Below are 19,684 nucleotides of genomic sequence, written 5' to 3' on the forward strand. Positions count from 1 at the left end.
TTGGGTCATATCAATGTTAATCCCCTTTACCAACATGTCCTGCCTTATCGTCTCCCCCAGGTCTTCTTTGGTCTTCGTCTCCTACTCCTTCCAGGAATCTGCACTTCAGCTATTCTTCGTATTGGGTGATTAACGTCTCGACGTTGAACATGACCAAACCATCTTAACCTATGCTCTCTCATTTTGGCATCAATTGGTGCCACACCTAGACTTCCCCTAATATACTCATTTCTAATTTTATCCTTCTTTGTCACTCCACTCATCCATCTAAGCATTCTCATTTCCGCCACATGCATTCGTTGTTCCTCTTTCTTTTTCACTGCCCAACATTCAGTTCCGTGCATCATAGCCGGTCTTATGGCTGTTTTATAGAATTTTCCCTTCAGCTTCATTGGAATTTTTCTGTCACACAACACACCACTCGCTTCTTTCCACTTCATCCATCCAGCCCTAATTCTACTGCATGCATCTCCATTTATTTCTCAATTACTCTGTAATACCGATCCTAGGTACTTAAAACTATTGCTTTTCACAGTCATTTCACCATCCAAAGATACCATTTTATTTGTAGTAACTCCATCTTTAAATGAACATTCCAAATACTCTGTCTTTGTCCCACTAAGTTTTAAACCTTTTTCCTCCAGAGCTTGTCTCCACTGTTCCAGTTTTTGTTCTAAGTCTCTTTCACTATTTCCTATTAACACATCATCAGCATACATTAGGCACCATGGAATACTACCCTGTAGTTTCGCTGTTATCTCGTCCAAAACTAATGAGAATAAATAAGGACTAAGCACCGAGCCTTGGTGCAATCCTACTTTCACCTGAAATTTATCAGTCTCTCCCACACCTGTCTTAACACTAGTCGTTACTCCCTCATACATATCTCTCACAATCTTTACATACTCGCCAGGGACTCCTTTCTTATTGAGTGCCCACCACAGAATCTCTCGAGGAACTCTATCATATGCTTTCTCAAGATCAATGAATACCATATGAGCGTTGGTCTCTTTATTCCTGTATTTTTCCATCAGTTGCCTTACAATGAAAATTGCTTCTGTTGTTGATCTGCCCTGCATAAAGCCAAATTGATTATCGGATATATCGGTTTCTTCACGTATCCGTCTATCAATTATTCTCTCCCATATTTTCATGGTGTGGCTAAGTAGTTTTATAGCCCTGTAGTTTGTGCATTGTTGTATGTCTCCCTTGTTTTTGTAGACAGGTACTAATATACTGCTTCTCCATTCGTGTGGCATTTGTCCAACTTCCATAATTCTATTAAATAGACCTGCTAGCCAACTTATTCCTGTCTCTCCCAATGCTCTCCATACTTCCCCAGGAATATCATCTGGTCCGACTGCTTTTCCTTTCTTTATTTTTTGAAGCGCTTGAGCCACTTCCTCGTTTGTTATTCTGGTAACCATTGCTGTTACTGTCTCCGTTAACTCCACAGGCTGTCTGTCAAATTCTTCATTTAATAAACTGTCAAAATACTTTCTCCATCTCTTTTTGCCATCCTTTTCGTGAATTAGTATTTTATTATTTTCATCTCGGATACATCTAATCTGATTAAAATCTCTTGCTTTCTTTGCTCTCTGTTTGGCTATTTTATATATCTTTGCTTCGCCTTCCCTGGTATCAAGTTGATCGTATAGGTTTGAATACGCTTCTGCTTTAGCTTTTGCTACTGCTACTTTCGCTTCCTTTTTGGCGACCATATAGTTTTGAAGATCTATGTCCGATCTGGTTTCTTGCCACTTTTTATATAATTTTCCCTTCTCTTTTATTTTTCCTTGTACTTCATTTGACCACCACCAAGTCTCTTTATCCTCAAACTTCTTTCCTGACGTTTTCCCAAGTATTTCAATAGCCGTCTCTCTAATAATATTGGCCATTTTTCTCCAAATTGTGTTAGGGCTTCCTTTCATATTCCAATATATTTTTTCTACTATTCTTTCCCTGAATAGACCTTCCTTCTCATCTTTTAGCATCCACCACTTGATTTTTTGTGGTCCTCTCCGATATTTTTGTTTAGTTTCGCTTTTTACTTCGATGTCCAGAACAAGCAGCTTATGTTGTTGGCTTACTGTCTCACTAACTATTACCTTGCAGTCCTTGCATTCACGTATGTCTTCTTTCCTTATCATGAAGTAGTCTATTTGAGATTGATGTTGTCCACTTTTGTAGGTAATAAGTTGAGTTTCTCTCTTTTTAAAGAATGTGTTAACAATCGCCATATCCAATGCTGTTGCTAATTCTAGCATGTCATCTCCAGCTTCATTTCTAGTTCCAAAGCCTAATCCCCCATGTATTGTTTCATATCCTGTCTTGGCTTGGCCCATATGTGCATTGAAATCACCTCCTATTATAACTTTCTCCTCTGCTGGAATATCACTCAGTACGTCTCCTAATTGGTCATAGAAAGCCCTTCTTTCATTCTCACCCAGACCTGTTTGAGGAGCATACACACACACAACATTCAATACCTCTTTATCAATTACAAATTTCACTGACATCATTCTATCACTCGTTCTTACAACTTCTACTACGTTATCTTTCAATTTACTATCAGCAATTATACCAACTCCATTTCTAGTGTTACTACTCCCTACATACCACAATTTATATCCATCACCTAGTTCTTTCGCCCTTTGTCCTTTCCACCTAGTTTCTTGAATACAAGCAATTTGAACTCTTTTTCGTTTGAGCGCATCCACTAACTCCAGACTCTTACCTGTAAGACTACCAAGATTCCAAGACCCTATCCTGATTTTTCTAACCTGTAATGGTGTTCCCCCTGAGATAGTCCTCACCCGGAGATCCGAACGGAGGCTCATTTTACTTCCGGAACATTTTACCTCAGGAGATGCCATCATTTCAATAAGTTTTTATTGCGTTTGGAGAAGGTCTTTTCATTATTATGGCCTGAAAAGATTTTTGGATATTTGATGCCTGAATGCCTTTTGTATCAGCACCATACCCTGCCCTGCACGTTTAGCCAATACACCACCAATGCAACCAAAGTGCAGTATTACCCCACACCCGCCTGCATTTTTCTGTATAGGTCAGGATCCCTACTGTAAGGACTGCCCTATAAGCCAATGTATTGTTGCCCGTATCCCGCCACTAGGAGGCACGTACTTTATTCGGGATACAGAAATAAAAAAAAATAGAATATAGTTTCTTTAATCCCTATGTTGCATAATTAAAGTTATCCACCAGAATAATGTTATCTGTGAAGCGTGAAATTGGTAAAAAGTTCCTCTAGTTTTGTCAAAAATTGTTTAGTTTGAAATTTAGGATGACAGAATGTCAAAACAAACAGTGTAGCCTTAAAAGTTACTAAAAATATAACCAAATTGCAGAAAAAAATTGCATGAAAATAGGACATGTTCTATTTAGCTGCAACTTTTGCAGCTTTTCTGTGCAATTCGCGTATGACACGATGCAATTTCTATTGCTGCAAGAAATTGTGCAATTAGTTGCATCGTGTAAAGTAGCTATTAGAAATTTACTAACACTAGATATTTTCCAATGATTTGATTGTTTTTTAGGTGTCGAAAATAAATGTAGAGCATTGCAGCACTTACACCAATTGTTCATCGTGTTTAGAATCGAAGGACCCCTATTGTGGATGGTGTTCCTTAGAAAAAAGGTAATCATATTAAATTTTTATCAAACATTAAAAGTCAGTTAGTCAATAGTACCTAATGAACAATCATACATTTAGTTTGTTTTTTGAGAAGAATATTCCATCCTTCTTTCTAGAAAGATTACTAGGTATGGACCGATGTATCTTTCGTGTTTTCCCATACAGCTTTAAATTTTTCACTTCTTTCTAGACTTCTTTAGTCCTACAGCTTCCACTGCATCACTCATTTCGATTTACACCTTTTTCGGTCAGTTCATTCTTCGCCATTTGTGGCCGATTCCTTCCCTCCACGCTAATGCTGAACTCCTCTCATTCTTCTATTTATAGAATCCATTTGTCATGATAACGATAAGCTCTCACAAAACCAATAAGTCGCGCATCGTTTTCATTTAAAACCCTTTGTGGCCTAGTGGCTCCACGGTGAAACCACCCTTAAACAAATTTTTTCCTACTGCCCGAGTAATCGTACGCTGGGACCACCAGACGTAATGCAATGTATACGTCTTGTATTCGCACTCTCGCGAAATTACTTCGGGAAAGTTGACCGAAGTCCGAAGTACCCGTCACTACACACTCGTTTAACGCGAGGAACACATTCAGGCGGGATTATACCGACTTCATTTCCTTTGAATCGGGCGCGAAAACCACCAGAGAATGGAAGTAGGCCGAACGGCAGCGAATGGGCGAAGTCCATCTAATACTGTCAGTAGATTTTCGTAAAATTCTTCTTTTTTTCCTTTAGCAAAATCTTTGGGGGCATAAACTATATTATGGTCATTTTTGTCAGCTCTACTAATACTGATAATTTGCTCGTTGCATGTTTATGACTTCTGAATTTACATATCTATCCACCACTATCTAGACAATCTAGAGTTTAGCATTTGTTTTTCACTCTGCTTTCGTTACTATGTTAGTTGTTCATATTCACGGACCCATATGATTGTATAGATGTTTTGAGAGAAAATCTCCTCAGAAGAATCTTTGAACCTTATCACGATCCTAATAGCAACCAATACCGAATGAGAACAAATGCTGAGGTCAAGCAGATGTATAGGGCGAGCGATGAAGTCCAAGAAATTAAATCTCAGCGTCTAAGATGGGCTGGCCATGTCTATAGACTCCCTAATAACCGCCTTACCAAACTGATCTGGGAGGAAGCCCCCATAGGAAGAAGGGCCTTACGACGCCCACGAATGCGATGGAGAGACAATATATGGTCAGATCTTAGAACAGTGGGGCTACCCACTGACCCAACTATCATGGATGACCGTTCGATATGGAAGCGAGTTGTGCAGTCAGCCAAGACCCACCCCGGGTTGTAGTGCTACCAGAAGAAGAAAATATTATTATATGTACACTCTCTATGATGTGTGTGTCTTTCACTCTGCTTTTCTTACTATGTTAGTTGTTCGTATTCACAAACCCATAATATCATGATATACCCATGCCAGGAATCTAAGACACTGATTAATATTCAGCTCAGCGGGGTGCTATTGTTGGAGGTGTGAAATTCCATAAACAAGGGATTTACCTGTTTTATGAAATAATTCCTTGTTTAGGTAATTTCACACCTCGAACCATAGCACCCCGCTGAGTTGAATATTAATGAATCTTTTAGATACCTCGTACTACTATACGTACACTGTTTTAAATAGTTATGTTTTTTATAAGTAAAGTATGTAATTCTTATACTTGTTTGTTTTATTTTTTAGATGTACTGTTCGCAGCGCTTGTCAAAAAGCTTCCCATAGTGCTCCTCGCTGGGTCTCCCTAGGAACCGGCCAACAATGTATTGATTTTGAGCAAGTATTCCCAGAAAGAATACCTATAAATCAAATGACAAATGTTCGCCTTACTATAAGAACTCTTCCTGCCCTTCCACCGGGTGCTAAGTACAAATGCGTATTTGGTAACGCAGATCCTATAGATGCAGAAGTTACGGAAAACGGACTATCCTGCTTCACTCCTGAAATATCCAGACGACCTAGAATACCTTTGGAAATGGATCATGTGTTAGTGCCATTGAGTGTTCGGTCATCAGAAACAAATAAGGACTTTGTATCCAGGAATTTTGCTTACTACGATTGTGGAAGGCATACAACTTGTGGGGAATGTGTAAAATCAAAGTGGGCATGTAATTGGTGTGTTTATGAAAATAAGTGCACACATAATATATCTGTTTGTCAGAGAAGCATCATCAGTGGAGAAAATGTGAGTAAATTTGTAATTTTTATTAGGTTTTTAAATATACAGAAATGTTTGATAACCAAATTAATAGCAATTATATATATATATATATATATATATATATATATATATATATATATATATATATATATATATATATATATATATATAGTGGCTAAAACACCGCCGTGGGGGTAGCGCCGCCTTTACAGGCTCTCTAGATCCATGTTTTCGAGGTTGATCAGTCCTCCATTCTTCTCTTTATTACATATTCTCTTTATTACATATTCTAATTCCCATGTCCTCTAGTTCTCGCTTCACCTCTTCCAGCCATTTGGACCTCGGTCTTCCTCTTCGTCTCCTTTCGGCCGGAGATCACTTTATTACTATGTTTATTATCGCTTCTTCCCCTGTTCTCCATACATGCCCAAGCCATCTCAGTCTTTGTCTCTTTATTCTCCTGACTATATCTTGCCCCTTAAATTCCTCATTTATTTCGTTATTTCTTCCACTCCTGTATTCACCTTCTGCTGTTTTTATTGATCCTAATATTGCTCGAATTATTTTTCTCTCAGTTCTTCTGAAATTTTCTTCGTCTGTCTTGGTCATTGTCATCACTTCTGCTCCATACATTAATGTTGGACTAATTAACGTTTCATAGAGCCTTAATTCAGTTGTTTTTGTTAATATTTTCTTTTTATTATTTTTTTGTTGGCTTGGAATGCTCTATTTATTTCCAATGTTTTCTCTTTTATTTCGTTTTCTCTTGTTCCATCACTTGACAGCATGACTCCTAGATACTTATATTTACGTACTTCTTCAAATTTGTATCTTCCCACTTTGACCTCTCTATTAGTAGGATTTTTTCCTACTCTTAACATTTTGGGGGGGGGGGGGATTAATGTGTCGAAAATTTTTACCTGGGCCAGAGAAAGCAGCCTATGGAGTCTCTGATGAACCTCTAACAAGAGGTGAAATCGTCGATAAGAGTGCTGGCTGCATTCTCTGATCTAAGTGAAAATTAAGACAGTTTTGGCTTCGCATTGCAACTGAATAAAAATGGTATACATTTTTATTTTTATATTAGTATTACTCCTATAGAGTAACTAGGTCCATTTTCCGTTGGAACTTTACCACGCTGCAGACGGGGGTTATGAATTGCATAGTGTAGAATTCCTTCCCTTCTGTCTTCACTGCACCATTTGGCTTGCATATTGTAGAAGCCTTGGAGGTGTCACCAGGAAAATGGGCCAATAAGTGTTTCAATTAAAAATCTTTTAAAAATATTTAATTTACAAATATTTTTATTAGGTTGAAAAACTTAGTCTTTTGTTTTGTTTTCGTTAATACGCAAACCCACTATTTTTCCTTCTTGAATGGATTTCCTTCTTGCTTGATTAATAGCAATTACAATAAATATAAATATTGTTAAATTAAGGTCAAACTAATACTAAAGGATACCTGTAACACTCTCAACTACCAGTGTTATTCTGAAGGACTTTGATGAGAGCATCAACGATAGCTGTGTATATATTTGTAAGACCATGGAAAAATCAATCGTTACTATACTCCCCAACATCCAGATATGCCAGGAAATTTGTAGGATATACTTCAGCGCACCAATACACCTAGGGCTTCTTCTTTTTCTTATAGTACTACAACCTGGGGTGAATTATAGCTGACTGCACAACCCACCTCCATCTCAACGGTTATCCATGATAGTTGGTTGAGTCAGTGGGTATCTCCATTGTTCTTAAATCTGACCACATGTTATCTCTCCATCGCATTCGAGGACTTTGACGTCCTAAGGATTTTCTCCTTGTCTGGGCTTCCTCCCAGATTAACTTGGTAAGGTGGTTATTAGGGAGCCTATCGACATGGCCTGCTCATGTTAAACATTGGGATCTAATCTTGCTAGTCCTATACATCTTTTGACCTCGGTGTTTGTTTTCATTCGGTATTGGTAGTGTTCGGGTCATGATAGGGTCCAAAGATTCTTCTGAAAATATCTGTTTTCTTTCCATTGCTTTTGTCAGCGTCCACCTTACACCCATACATGAGCAGCGGTCTAATCATTGTTGACAGTGCATCTCCTTGTTTCAGGCCACTGTTTGTTTCAAACGATTTTGAGAGTTTGTTACCTATCCGTACTCTGGTTCCATACCGTGGTCTGGTTTTTTGGAATTGAAATTTCTGCCATATCTGATACCTTTTAATGCTGTCATATAATTGTCGAAAATATATGAAGAGATTATGTGTAGTTCTATTGAATTCCCATTCTTTTTCAAGCAGCTTCCTTAGAGTAAAAGTCTGATATATGCTCAATCTATTTTTTCTGAATCTGGCTGGGTATTCCTGTACGACATTTTCTACAAAAGGTGTTAGCGTACTTACTAGGATGTTGAAAAAGATTTTGTACGCCGTATTAGGTAGGGAGATGCCTCTATAATTGGAGCACTTGGTTTGGTCTCCATTTTTATGGATATGGATTATTACACTTTCATGCCAGTTTGTTTCTTTTATCATGTAGGGCTTAATAACACGGAAAGAGTCCTCTCAGAACTCAATACTTTTAATACCTTGGTTATTTGGGATTATATCCCAAATATAGCTAATACATTTTTCCCTTAGAGGAACTTAAAGCTGCATGGCTTAATTCTGGGAAGAAGACATAAAGTATATGAGGAGAAGCGATGAAAAGCTTCAAAAGTCATACGCATATATAGTTCCAGAAAAGATATATAGATGACACTATGCTTTGTTTTTAAACTATGAGGACTAAACTTAAAAGACAGATTCACACCCAAGAAAGTCACTAGAAAAATTACCAAATACATCTTCTTTTTTGGTTGATCCTGTCAGCATTCAACGGTAATCCATAAATATTATATAATACTAATATGTCGCTGAAGAGTTCTAAAAAGAACTGCTTTTTATATAAAAACATACTAAAAATCTGAAAATTAAAGGAATAACACAGAAAACACAAAAAGTCGCTGATATAACTTAATTAACCTATGAAATGCCAGTAGTGTCAAAATTTCTTAACAGTGGAGTAAACTTGTCTGAGGTTGGACCAATTACAAACAAGCATTACGGCGCGGTAAATTTGAATTACTCCTGGTTTAAAAACAGAGCATAGTTAACTATGATGGTATTAATTTTGTATATTAAAACTAATTTGAAAATCTTATTATTTATGCTTAAAATGGAAAACTACTGCATGATTGTCAATAATTATTATTGGTTCATTTAGATTAATTTAAAAAAAAATATAGTATAGTCGCCCATATCCCTTTTTTTGTTTTCAGAATCCAAAGCATTTGCCAAAGCATGGATTTGTTTTTTGTCCGCAATTTAAACGAAAAAATGAAGCAATTTTATTACCTAACAATGTGTTAAAAAAGATAGTATTTGAAGTTATTAATCTTCCGAATCCAACATCAGTGCATACAGGTTTCCAATGTAAAATAGTTATTGAAGGTGCTACAATGCTAGTCCCAGCAACAGTTGAGAGCAAACACATTGTCTGCGACAAAACTACGTATTCATATGAAGCAAACGAAGGAGAATATGAAGCAAGTGTGGAGGTTGTATGGAACCGTGATCATCATGTAGACTCCATGAATGTAACTCTATACAAATGTGATATTTTAGGCTCTTATAGAGAGCATGCTGATTGTTCCCTTTGTGTCACCAGAAATTCAAATTATAGCTGCACTTGGTGTGGTAACTCCTGTCAATATTCAGAGTCTTGTCAGCATACTCCCCACATTGAATGCCCCCGACCTAGAATTGATATGATCAAACCACTAAGTGGTCCAATTGAAGGTGGCACTCTAGTAACTATAGAAGGTAGCAACCTTGGTCTTAAAAAAGAAGATGTCCAAGGAAAAATTAAAATTGGTGCGATTCCATGTGTGCTAGTTAATTACGAAGTTTCAGTTCGTATTCAATGTATCACAGGTCCTTCTAGAATTGAAATAACTGCACCGATTAGAGTTGGAAATGAAGCTGGGTACACCAAGTCATCTGTTGAGTTCAGTTATAAAGATATAAGATTATCAGGAATATTTCCATCAATTGGACCACAGTCAGGAGGCACTCCACTGGCAATTACTGGGCAGTATTTAAATGTAGGTTCTGAAATAACTGCATATTTAGATGACTATGTTTGTCGAGTAAACATAACGCAGGCATCTAGTGGAAGACTAACATGCATAACACCTAGAGCTCACAGACCAACAAATGTTGTCCGACTGACACTCAGTATAGATGGAGCTAATAGGACTCTAGAAGGAAACCCTTTCAATTATACCCAAGATCCGACCATTATGGAAATTAAACCCCTTAACAGCTTTGTTTCTGGTGGTAAAATGATTTTTGTACACGGTACCAACTTGGATAGTATCCAGAAACCGGAAATGGAAGTTTACTCTTTTGATGAACCCAATACTCCTATCAATCGAACCGTTTGTACAGTTTTAAGCAGTACCCAAATGGAGTGTCCAAGCCCACCTGTTAATCGCCAATTTAGTATTTTTAGTAGGAACAGCAGAATAAAGGTGAGTCCATTAAAAATACTTGACTTTTGTTTTTAGCATGCGCCTCTGAAGCTCTTCAGTGAGGTATGAAGTATGTGAGGCATGTGAGTATTTCACATTAATATTTTTTTATGGATTAACCACAAATGTACTTAGATATTTTGGCTTCCCATTCAATGTGATTAAACTTTTGATTATCAAACTTATTGTTTAATTCTACTTGTTTTACTGTCTATATTCATGTTTTTAATTATGTATTTTTTAGAATAAGGATCCTAAATTGAACCTGAGGATAGGATTTTTAATGGATAATGTTCAATCTGTACGAGACTTAGAGAAGCATTTCGTAAATTTAAGGTCACAGTTATTATATGTTGAAGATCCGAATGTACGTCCATTTCCCAATCAAATTAAGTTATATCAAGGTGACAGACTAGTCATAGAGGGAGAAAATTTAAATGCAGCTAGTGAAGAGTCTGATGTAGTTGTTACGATTGGTACAAAGTCATGTAATGTCACTGGACTTGCAATGATCCAACTGGTATGTGTGCCACCAGAGCACCAACCTCCGGGAACTGACGAAAATGGCTTTAAGGTGAGTATTACATATACAACACTGTTGTTGGCACTGTGGCACTTTATGGCGCAAGCAGAATAACGTATTTGTCTGTTGATTTCAAAGAATTTATGATAATTTTTGATACATTGATCTTCTTCTTTTTCCTGCTTCCTTAATAGGCTGGCGCCTGTTCCATCTTCAGATGCCTCCTCATTAGATATACAGGTTGTCACTTCATCCCTTCCTTGGCCTTCCTATACTCCTTCGCCCGTTTGGTGATCTGTCTCGTGCTAACCAGTATATTCCTTCTCCCATTCTGCTTATATGGCTATACCATTCTTTTTTTTTTCTTTTCAGTGTCCAGTCATTTATATTCTCTATATTACAGCTTTGCCTGAGGTCTGTACTACGTTGTCTATCCCACAATGATTTACCTGTGATATCTCGGTCTATTTTCATTTCACACGTTTCCATCAGTCTTTTTGTCCTTGTGATGTCAGGTCTTGTTTCCAGAGTGTAAGTCATAATTGACCTAACTACTGTTCTATAGATCTCGGCCTTTGTTTCTGTCCATAGATGTGTGTTGCGCCAGATATTATGTTTAAGACATCCTGCTATTCTGTTGGCTTTATTTATTTTTTGGGCAACTTTCGCCTCTGTATCTCCATAACTGTACATTAGCACTCCCAGGTAGCTGATACTTCTTTCTTGCTGGATTATTTTGCTGTCCACTTCCAGCTTGCACCTTATTGGATCTTTAGAGATTACCATACTTTTTGTTTTATTTGGTGATATTATCATGTTGAACTTTCTTGCTGTTCTATTAAATTGATATAAAAGTCTCTGAAGGTCATCTTCACTCTCTGCAATACAGTGGCGGATCCAGGGAGGGCGATGTGAGCGATCGGCCCCCCTCTCAACCCAAGTGATTTATTTTTTTTTTAATTATAATATAAAAATTACAAAAACATTCATTTATTGTTTCAAATGGATAGTTATACATATGTTTTAAAATTACTACAATATTATATGAATTATGAATTACATATAAATATATTTTATTAGTATGGGACTTGGCTAAAACGGGCCAGTGACGCTATTGTATTTGGAAATGAGTAATTTATAATCCTTATAAATTAAGAATTAAAAATGATCACAATAAGCATATTTAAAAAAATATTATGTAATCCTATATACTGTGAACGCATACTTAAGCATCTCCACGTATAATTATAAAATCGTTTGCAGATAACAGATTTGCCGAAAATCTCTCGAAAATTGCGCGCATAGCAAAAACTATATTATAGCTGACCACGAAAAAAGAACATCCTTGTCCTTATTAATTATTATTATTATTATTAATTAGTGTATTTTGTGTATGGATGCAAGTAACGTCTCTAATACTGATTCGTACAGATCTTAGTTTGTAAATTCTTAGCGTGATTAATAGTATTTTGAGTTTATTTTTCTTTTCTTTTTAACACTTTGACTTCCGGCGTACAGTATACTGGACATACCGGTTCCTTACTTATAGCCCGCGTCCAGTTAACTGGACACAATTTAAATAGAGTTTTCTGTGACTTCAGATATTTGCGGTACATGAGATTCGGTTTTAGTTTGTCGATGTGGTGTATAGTTGAATATCAATTCATTACATATTAAATTTCATCAACTCGTTACATATTAAAACTATTCATAACTTTATATTTGCTAAAAATTGAATGCGGGATCTCGAGCAGGTTTTCTCCATTGTTACCCGGTGCTCAAAGTGTTATAATAGTTTGTGATTTACGAAGAGTTATAAGATGTCAAATAAACGAAAGGAACCAGAAGCTTCTACCGAGAACTTAAAAAGTAAAAAATCAAATGTCACAATATAACTGATTATTTTTTTAAAAATCAACGTAATTTGGGTGATAATATTAATAGTAATGATGATAATAATATGTACAAGGTACATCTTATCAGGTAGATCATACTATGAGATCTACTGATCTTGGATCAAATTTAAGTTCTGAGAGCATTCAAAACAAGTCATGCGATTTTTCGGTGTGTCAGATACAAATCAACGATGATGCAGTAAATACCAATTCTACTTTCGAGAGTTTTATGGAAAAAGGTATATGTCTTATATACATGAAATGTATGTCTTATATATTATATAAGTTTATTTTATATCACGTTTGACAGAAGTGAGTATTTCTCCACGAGTACGATAGATAGTCATTTATGTCGCGGGATGCAATCATCCACATATAAAATTATGGCAATAAATTAAATTTTAAACTTCATATGAGAAAGTACATCATATGACACCTCATTTAAAAGCTTTTGAGATACTGATTACAAAAATGTATAGGCAATACTTGTGCAAATGTCGGTCCAATGCTTTTTAAATGCATTAATTTTTTTTATAATCCTGAGAAAACTAATAAGTATTTTTGAAAAATTTAAACGCAAAATACAAGTTTACATTATTTCCGAGGGTCGAAAGTCCCTGACATCTTCTATAATGTTTATTTTAATAAGTTACATGGGTGAAAAAAGAGAACATTGAGTATGATTTTTAACAAGTTGACGGACATGTTAAATGTATAAGCAAGTGTTGTGACACTATATGTATTTTGCAAAGTATAGAATAGGGGAAAATGCAACGTCTATAGACGTTGTGTCACATTACATCAATGGAAATTAGACGTCTATAGACGTTCTGTCCGTCAGCGTATTAATTTCAAAGATATCATTCAAAAGAAACTTTTTGTTTATTCTAATGGACTTTCGGCCCTCGGTAATAATGTAATATTTTATTCTGCGTTTAAATTTTTCAAAGATTCTCGTATTAGTTTTCTCAGGATTCGAAAAAAATTGAATGCGTTTAAAAAGCATTTGACCAAAATTTTGCGCATGTACGTATTATACATTTTTGTGATCAGTATTTCAAACGATTTTAAATGAGGTGTCCCATGATGTACTTTCCCATTACGAAATAAAATTAAAACTATTTCGACATGAATTTTTTTGCCTTGAAAAAAGTAAAGTACATATTTTGATTTTTTGAAAATTACATTCGGTTAATTCATTATTACATTTTCGAAACTACTGTAAGTTGTTAACTTATAACGTCTCATTTTGTAGGTTTTTTAAATTGTAATGATAATTCACTACATATATTTATTTTTATTTCATTAACTTTATATATAGGGTGTCCCAACCCAAAAGTAGCGGAACCGTTGAATATTTCGCGAAATGAACATCGGATCGAAAAAATGAAAAATATGTGTTTAATAATTTTTAAAAATCTATCAAATGATACCAAACACGACCCCCTGGAAGTGGGATGGGGGTAACTTTAAAATATTTAATGGAGACTCCCAGTTTTAATTGCAGATTTGGATTCCTTACGTAAAAGTAAACAACTTTTATTCGAGACATTTTTTCGAATTCTGGATAGATGATAGATGGCGCTATAATCGGAAAAACGATTTATAGTGATACCATAGGTCAGGGGGTCGGCAACCTGCGGCTCGCGAGGTGCATGCGGCTCTTTGGATGTGAAGCTGCGGCTCTTACCGCTTTTAAAACTTTTACACATTTAAAAAGCCTTCTGAAGAACTCTTTCGTGTTGTCTAAAACAAACCAGAAATCTTGAAAAAAATCAAAGATTTGCCACTATCCGCTGAAACAGTACCAGGTAGAATAGCTAAAATGTCTTCAAATGTAACATATTTGCAGGTGGAAGATATTCAACTTTCTTCCGCCTTATCACTTGCTATAGATGAGTCTTGCGACGTAAAAGACACGGCACAAGTTGCCCTTTTTGCCAGGTATAAATATGCTTTCCCAATGTCCCAAAGAAGAACTTCTGGGATTGCTACCGCTCTCGGGACAAGACAAACTAGAATGGAAGATATAGCGAATGCCGTGCAAAAATGCCTTGAAGACAATGAGATCGATTAAAATAAAATCGTGTCAATAGCAACTGATGGAGCCAGAAGTATGACAGGAAAAAATAGAGGGGCAACAACGATTCTTAGAAGCAAAGAAATCACGTAATTCTTACGTTTGACTGCATGATACACCAAGATACGCTTTGTAGGTACCCAAACATTTCCAGCAGAAATAGTTGAGGTCATGAATTTGGTGATCAAGATTGTTAATAGCATCTTGTCAAAAGCACTCTACCATCGTCAGTTTAAAGAATTCTTAAACGAAATGGAGGCTCAGTATTCCGACCTCCTTCTTCACAATAAAGTGCGATGGCTTTCCAAAGGTAAGGTGTTGAAACGTTTTGCTTTATGCTTGAATGAAATAAATACATTCCTAAATGAAAAAGGCATTAATCACCCTAAATTGGGGATCGACGAATTGCTGAAAAAATTTTATTTTATGGTGGATATCACAGCGAAATTCAATGAGCTGAATCTAAAATTGCAAGGAAAGGGAAACCCAGCCTATGTTTTGTCTTCATTACTTCATTTTAAATGTCTAAAGCAATATTGCGATAAAACCAGTGCAACTGTTGAGACGAATTACTGTAGTACAGTTACAAAAAAAATTCGAGATGCATTTGCTGGCAGATTTGAACAATTCAAAACCAACAAAACTACCCTAGCATTCATAGTAAATAACGTATGGTCCTAAAGTTTTGGGAAAAATTTCAAAAGCGTATAACTCTGACCATAATAATCTTATATTTTTATTAAATTATTCAACAATTTAACTTAACTAACCTTATTATAAATCAAAATTCAAATGACAGACAAGGGACCATTATTTTCGATTTGCCTAATAATTCCCCTGGCACGTTGCATCATCCTTTGGACGACCTCGGCGTCAATTTCTCTAATTTTTGTATATATGCGGCGTCTTAACTGTTCCTGATTTTGTGCTTCCCATCCGTTATTATAGACTTTCCGACTTAATATTGCCCAGAACTCTTCAATAGGACGAGCCTGAGGTAGGTTGGGGGGATTGTCTGCTTTCGGTACAAAGGTAATGTTGTTAGTTTCGTACCAGTCCCTTGTGATCCTCGCGTAATGACATGAAGCAAGATCTGGCCAAAAGACTATTTGATCATTTGCATGATGTGTGTTCACAAACTGAAGCAATTTAGAGAGACATCTTTGAATATAAATATTTGCGTTTAAGGCTTCGCCTCGAACAACACCAATGTAGGGCTGTGAGATAAAGCCATCCTCAGAAATTGCACACCATACCAAAATTTTGTCCTCAAATTTTTTTTTACTTTTGAATTTTATTTCATCAGGTACATTTTCGTAATCGTTCGTGTAAAACCCATCGTTACCCTTCATCTCAGAGTTGGACAAAGTAAAATATTTTTCATCGTCCATCACGATCAAGTTGTTGACGAAATGCACTCGCCTTAACGCGCGGCAACATCTCGGAATTCTCTCTAATTGATCCTCTGTGTATTTTGGAGCTTTCCTTCTTTTCCGGTAGATAATATTGTTACTCGATAGGGTCCTGTATACTGTAGTCTTTCCAACATGAAATCTTCTGGCCAGTTTTCGCTGTGAGACCCCAATTTTGTTCTTAGCTGCTTCAATCAGTCTTGCCTCTCTTATATGGTTCAAAATCCGCGGTCGGCTACTTTTACGCAAGTTAACACATGGTATCCCTTCTTCACATTCTCTGATTGTGCGATAAATTGTCGATTTGCTTATGTTTTGATCTCGATAAATATTAACAATATCTCGTTTCGACATTCGCCCAACCATATTATAAACACCTCGACGAATATCAATTTTATAAGACATTTTGCAGAGCACAAACCAAAATATTCTGCTTTGTTTATTAAATGTCAATAACTGATGACATTTCAATTCCATGGCCTTCTTTGTTAAATGCATTTTGCTTCTCAATCAGACCAGGTGAAATTTTTCCCAAAACTTTAGGACCATACGTTACTCTCAACACAAAACGAAATCCACGTTAAGCTATTTGGAATTGATACTGGATCTTTAGAAATGCAATTTATTGATTTAGAAAGTAAACCTTTGTGGAGTGGAAAATTTGCAGAATTGAAAAGCAAGTTGGAAGAGTTGGAGGTCCAGAAATGTATGTACGTATCGCAACAAAAGTGGACAGCTTTGAAAAAATGCCGCGAATTGAGGGACTTACATTCGACGCATGGAATAGTCTTCCAGGTTGCTACAGTGAGGTGAAGAAGCTGGCATTTGGAGTGCTAACTATCTTCGGATCGACATATTCTTGCGAGCTAGCGTTCTCTTGCATGAATATAATTAAAAGTAAACTAAGAAGCCAACTAACAAATGAAAATTTAGAGTCGTGTTTGAAACTTAAAACAACAAGTTATGAGCCAGATTTATCCGAACTTTCTAAAACCATGCAAAGCCAATGCTCCCATTGAAATTGTTTGCTCAATAGGGATGTTCACTAATTTTTAAATCTAGTTAAATTCAATAGATTATAAAGTATATAAAAACGTAGCAGTCATAAAACTGTTTAAAAATGTATATTTTTTAAGATAAATGAGTTCAAAATGTTGATTTTCTTGCTAGAAAAACGGTACCCTTCAGCAAGGCTACGGTCTGTGACGTCAGCAGACGTATCGTCTTTGATCGACGACTAGTTTTGTATACTTATTTACGAAGTATATTTGAATGTGTGCAGTTCTTTAAGTATTTAATTAGTAAAAATGAAACCAAATAAGTGGTGTTTTGTTCCTTGGTGTGTAAATACCTCTAAACACAATTCTGACAAGATTTTTATTACAGTTCCAGCTAATTTAAATCATAAAACGAAACGTAAAAAGAAGTATGTTTCAATAAAAACCAAGCTTTTCTCTTGCGAAGATCACTTATTTATTGTAAGTTATGGATCTTTTCCTAAATAAATGAGTTTTTAAATTAAGTACTCATTTTTACCCAATTCTATGATATGTTTTAGATTTAAGTTAGCTTGATTATAAAAAAAAAATAAATTATAAAAATTCTTAATACCTACAGTCGAAAATTTCGTATTTTGGACTTCTAAATATCTGTTTCTAAATATCCAGGCAACAAATTGGTTAGCAAGAAAAATTTTTACAAAAATAAAAAGTACCTAGTTTATGATCTTTCAATTTGTCTGGAGGTTTAAAAGACTTGGTGTCCATAACATAGTAATAAAGTACATTTTATTACCGACAGACCCTATAAACTAGACATCATTTAAATTAGTAGGGCAAAATCTGGGACAAATGCTATTTAAATGCATTAATTTTTTCGAATCCTGAGAAAACTAATAAATATTTTTGAACAATTTGAACGCAGAATTAAAGATTACATTATTACTGAGGGCCGAAAGTCCGTTAGAATAAACAAAAAGTTTCCTTTGAATGAAATAATTGAAATTAAAAAGCACACTAAATTTTCTCTTTTTTTCACCCCTGTACCTTATTAAAATATATAAACATTCCACTACTCTGTGGTTGATTTACTTCTTTACAAGATGACAAGAAATCGGACACCATTGTTACATGTACACATGTACTGTAACAGTAGGTAGGTTAAGCGAATCAGCTATTTTAAAACGTTTCATTTCATTTATTTATTTGTACAACCCAAAATATGTCTTTAGAAACAGTCTATCTACTTCAAACTAAACAAATTCACCATAAAACTCACACGTTAGCCCTGATAAAACAATAAGAGAACACAACACAAAATAAAATGACCTGAACGTCCTGAAGTAACGTCAAACAGGTACCCAAAGAATAACACTGTAGACATGTGGCGCGCGCTGGAGTATACGACTTGTGACGTCAGAAGCGTTTTCTTGAAATTTAAAATAATGGTAGATTTCTAATGAAATTTTTTCATAGTCAGGCTTTTTTAATTTTCTTAATATTTTAGACAATTATTCTTAGGGTGTTTCTTAATCGTTTTGCATGTTTAAAATCACTATTAAATTTTTTGTGAACATCCCTATTGTTTGTCATTGAAGTAAAAGTTAATGTTGTAAGTAAATATTTAGTTGTTTTAATTTTTCACTTAAATAAATGAAATGAATGAAAACATATACCTATGTGAAAAGTGCGATGTACATATGAATAAGTAGATTTATTTTTTTTATCAAAGAATTTATTTATGCGAGTACTATAATTTATTGTTGACAAAAAAAATTTGTGGCTCTTTAAAAACTTTGAAATTTTGTAAATTGTAATTTTTGACTCTTCCGACTCAAAAGGTTGCCGACCCCTGCATAGGTAATTTATAGAAATTATTTAATATCTATAGAAAATCAAAAAACACAAGTTGAATAGTTTTCAAAATCCTATCGAATGCCACCAAACACGACACGGTGTCATTCGATAGGTTTTTGAAAAATATTAAACACGTGTTTTTTAGTTTTTCATTTGGAAGTGTATTTCTCGAGACAGACTGTTTCTATATTATTCTATTTCTATAGAATAGAAAAAATGTTTCGAATAAAAGTTGCTTACTTTTACGTAAGGAATCCAAATTTGCAATAAAAACTGGGGGGTTTCATTTACGATTTTAAATTGAACCCCACCCCACCTCCAGGGGTTGGAGTAGGGGGTCGTATTTGGTGTCATTCGATAGATTTTTAAAAATTACTTAACAGGTATTTTTCAGTTCTTCGATCCGATTTTCATTTTAGCCAATCGGCCGCTCCTCTTAACGATGCTGGATCAGCCGCTGCTGCAATAAGTATGGTATCATCTGCATAGCATGCTAGAGAGATAATTTCTTC

The 19,684-nt window shown here is 35.5% G+C and overlaps 1 protein-coding gene across 2 annotated transcripts in view; it reads left to right on the forward strand.

The window, feature by feature from the left end:
• Nucleotides 1-19,684, forward strand: part of LOC114338513 (plexin-B) — a 462,796-nt gene that overhangs the window by 399,784 nt on the left and 43,328 nt on the right. For both annotated transcript variants that reach the window (XM_050641507.1, XM_050641508.1), the window contains exons 3-6: nt 3,558-3,658; nt 5,368-5,866; nt 9,154-10,407; nt 10,652-10,981. In XM_050641507.1, coding sequence (XP_050497464.1) covers nt 3,558-3,658; nt 5,368-5,866; nt 9,154-10,407; nt 10,652-10,981 — 2,184 coding nt within the window. The remainder of the gene's footprint in view (nt 1-3,557; nt 3,659-5,367; nt 5,867-9,153; nt 10,408-10,651; nt 10,982-19,684) is intronic.

Source organism: Diabrotica virgifera, chromosome 10 (genome assembly GCF_917563875.1).
Source record: "Diabrotica virgifera virgifera chromosome 10, PGI_DIABVI_V3a".
In the NCBI taxonomy this organism is placed as follows: domain Eukaryota; kingdom Metazoa; phylum Arthropoda; class Insecta; order Coleoptera; family Chrysomelidae; genus Diabrotica; species Diabrotica virgifera.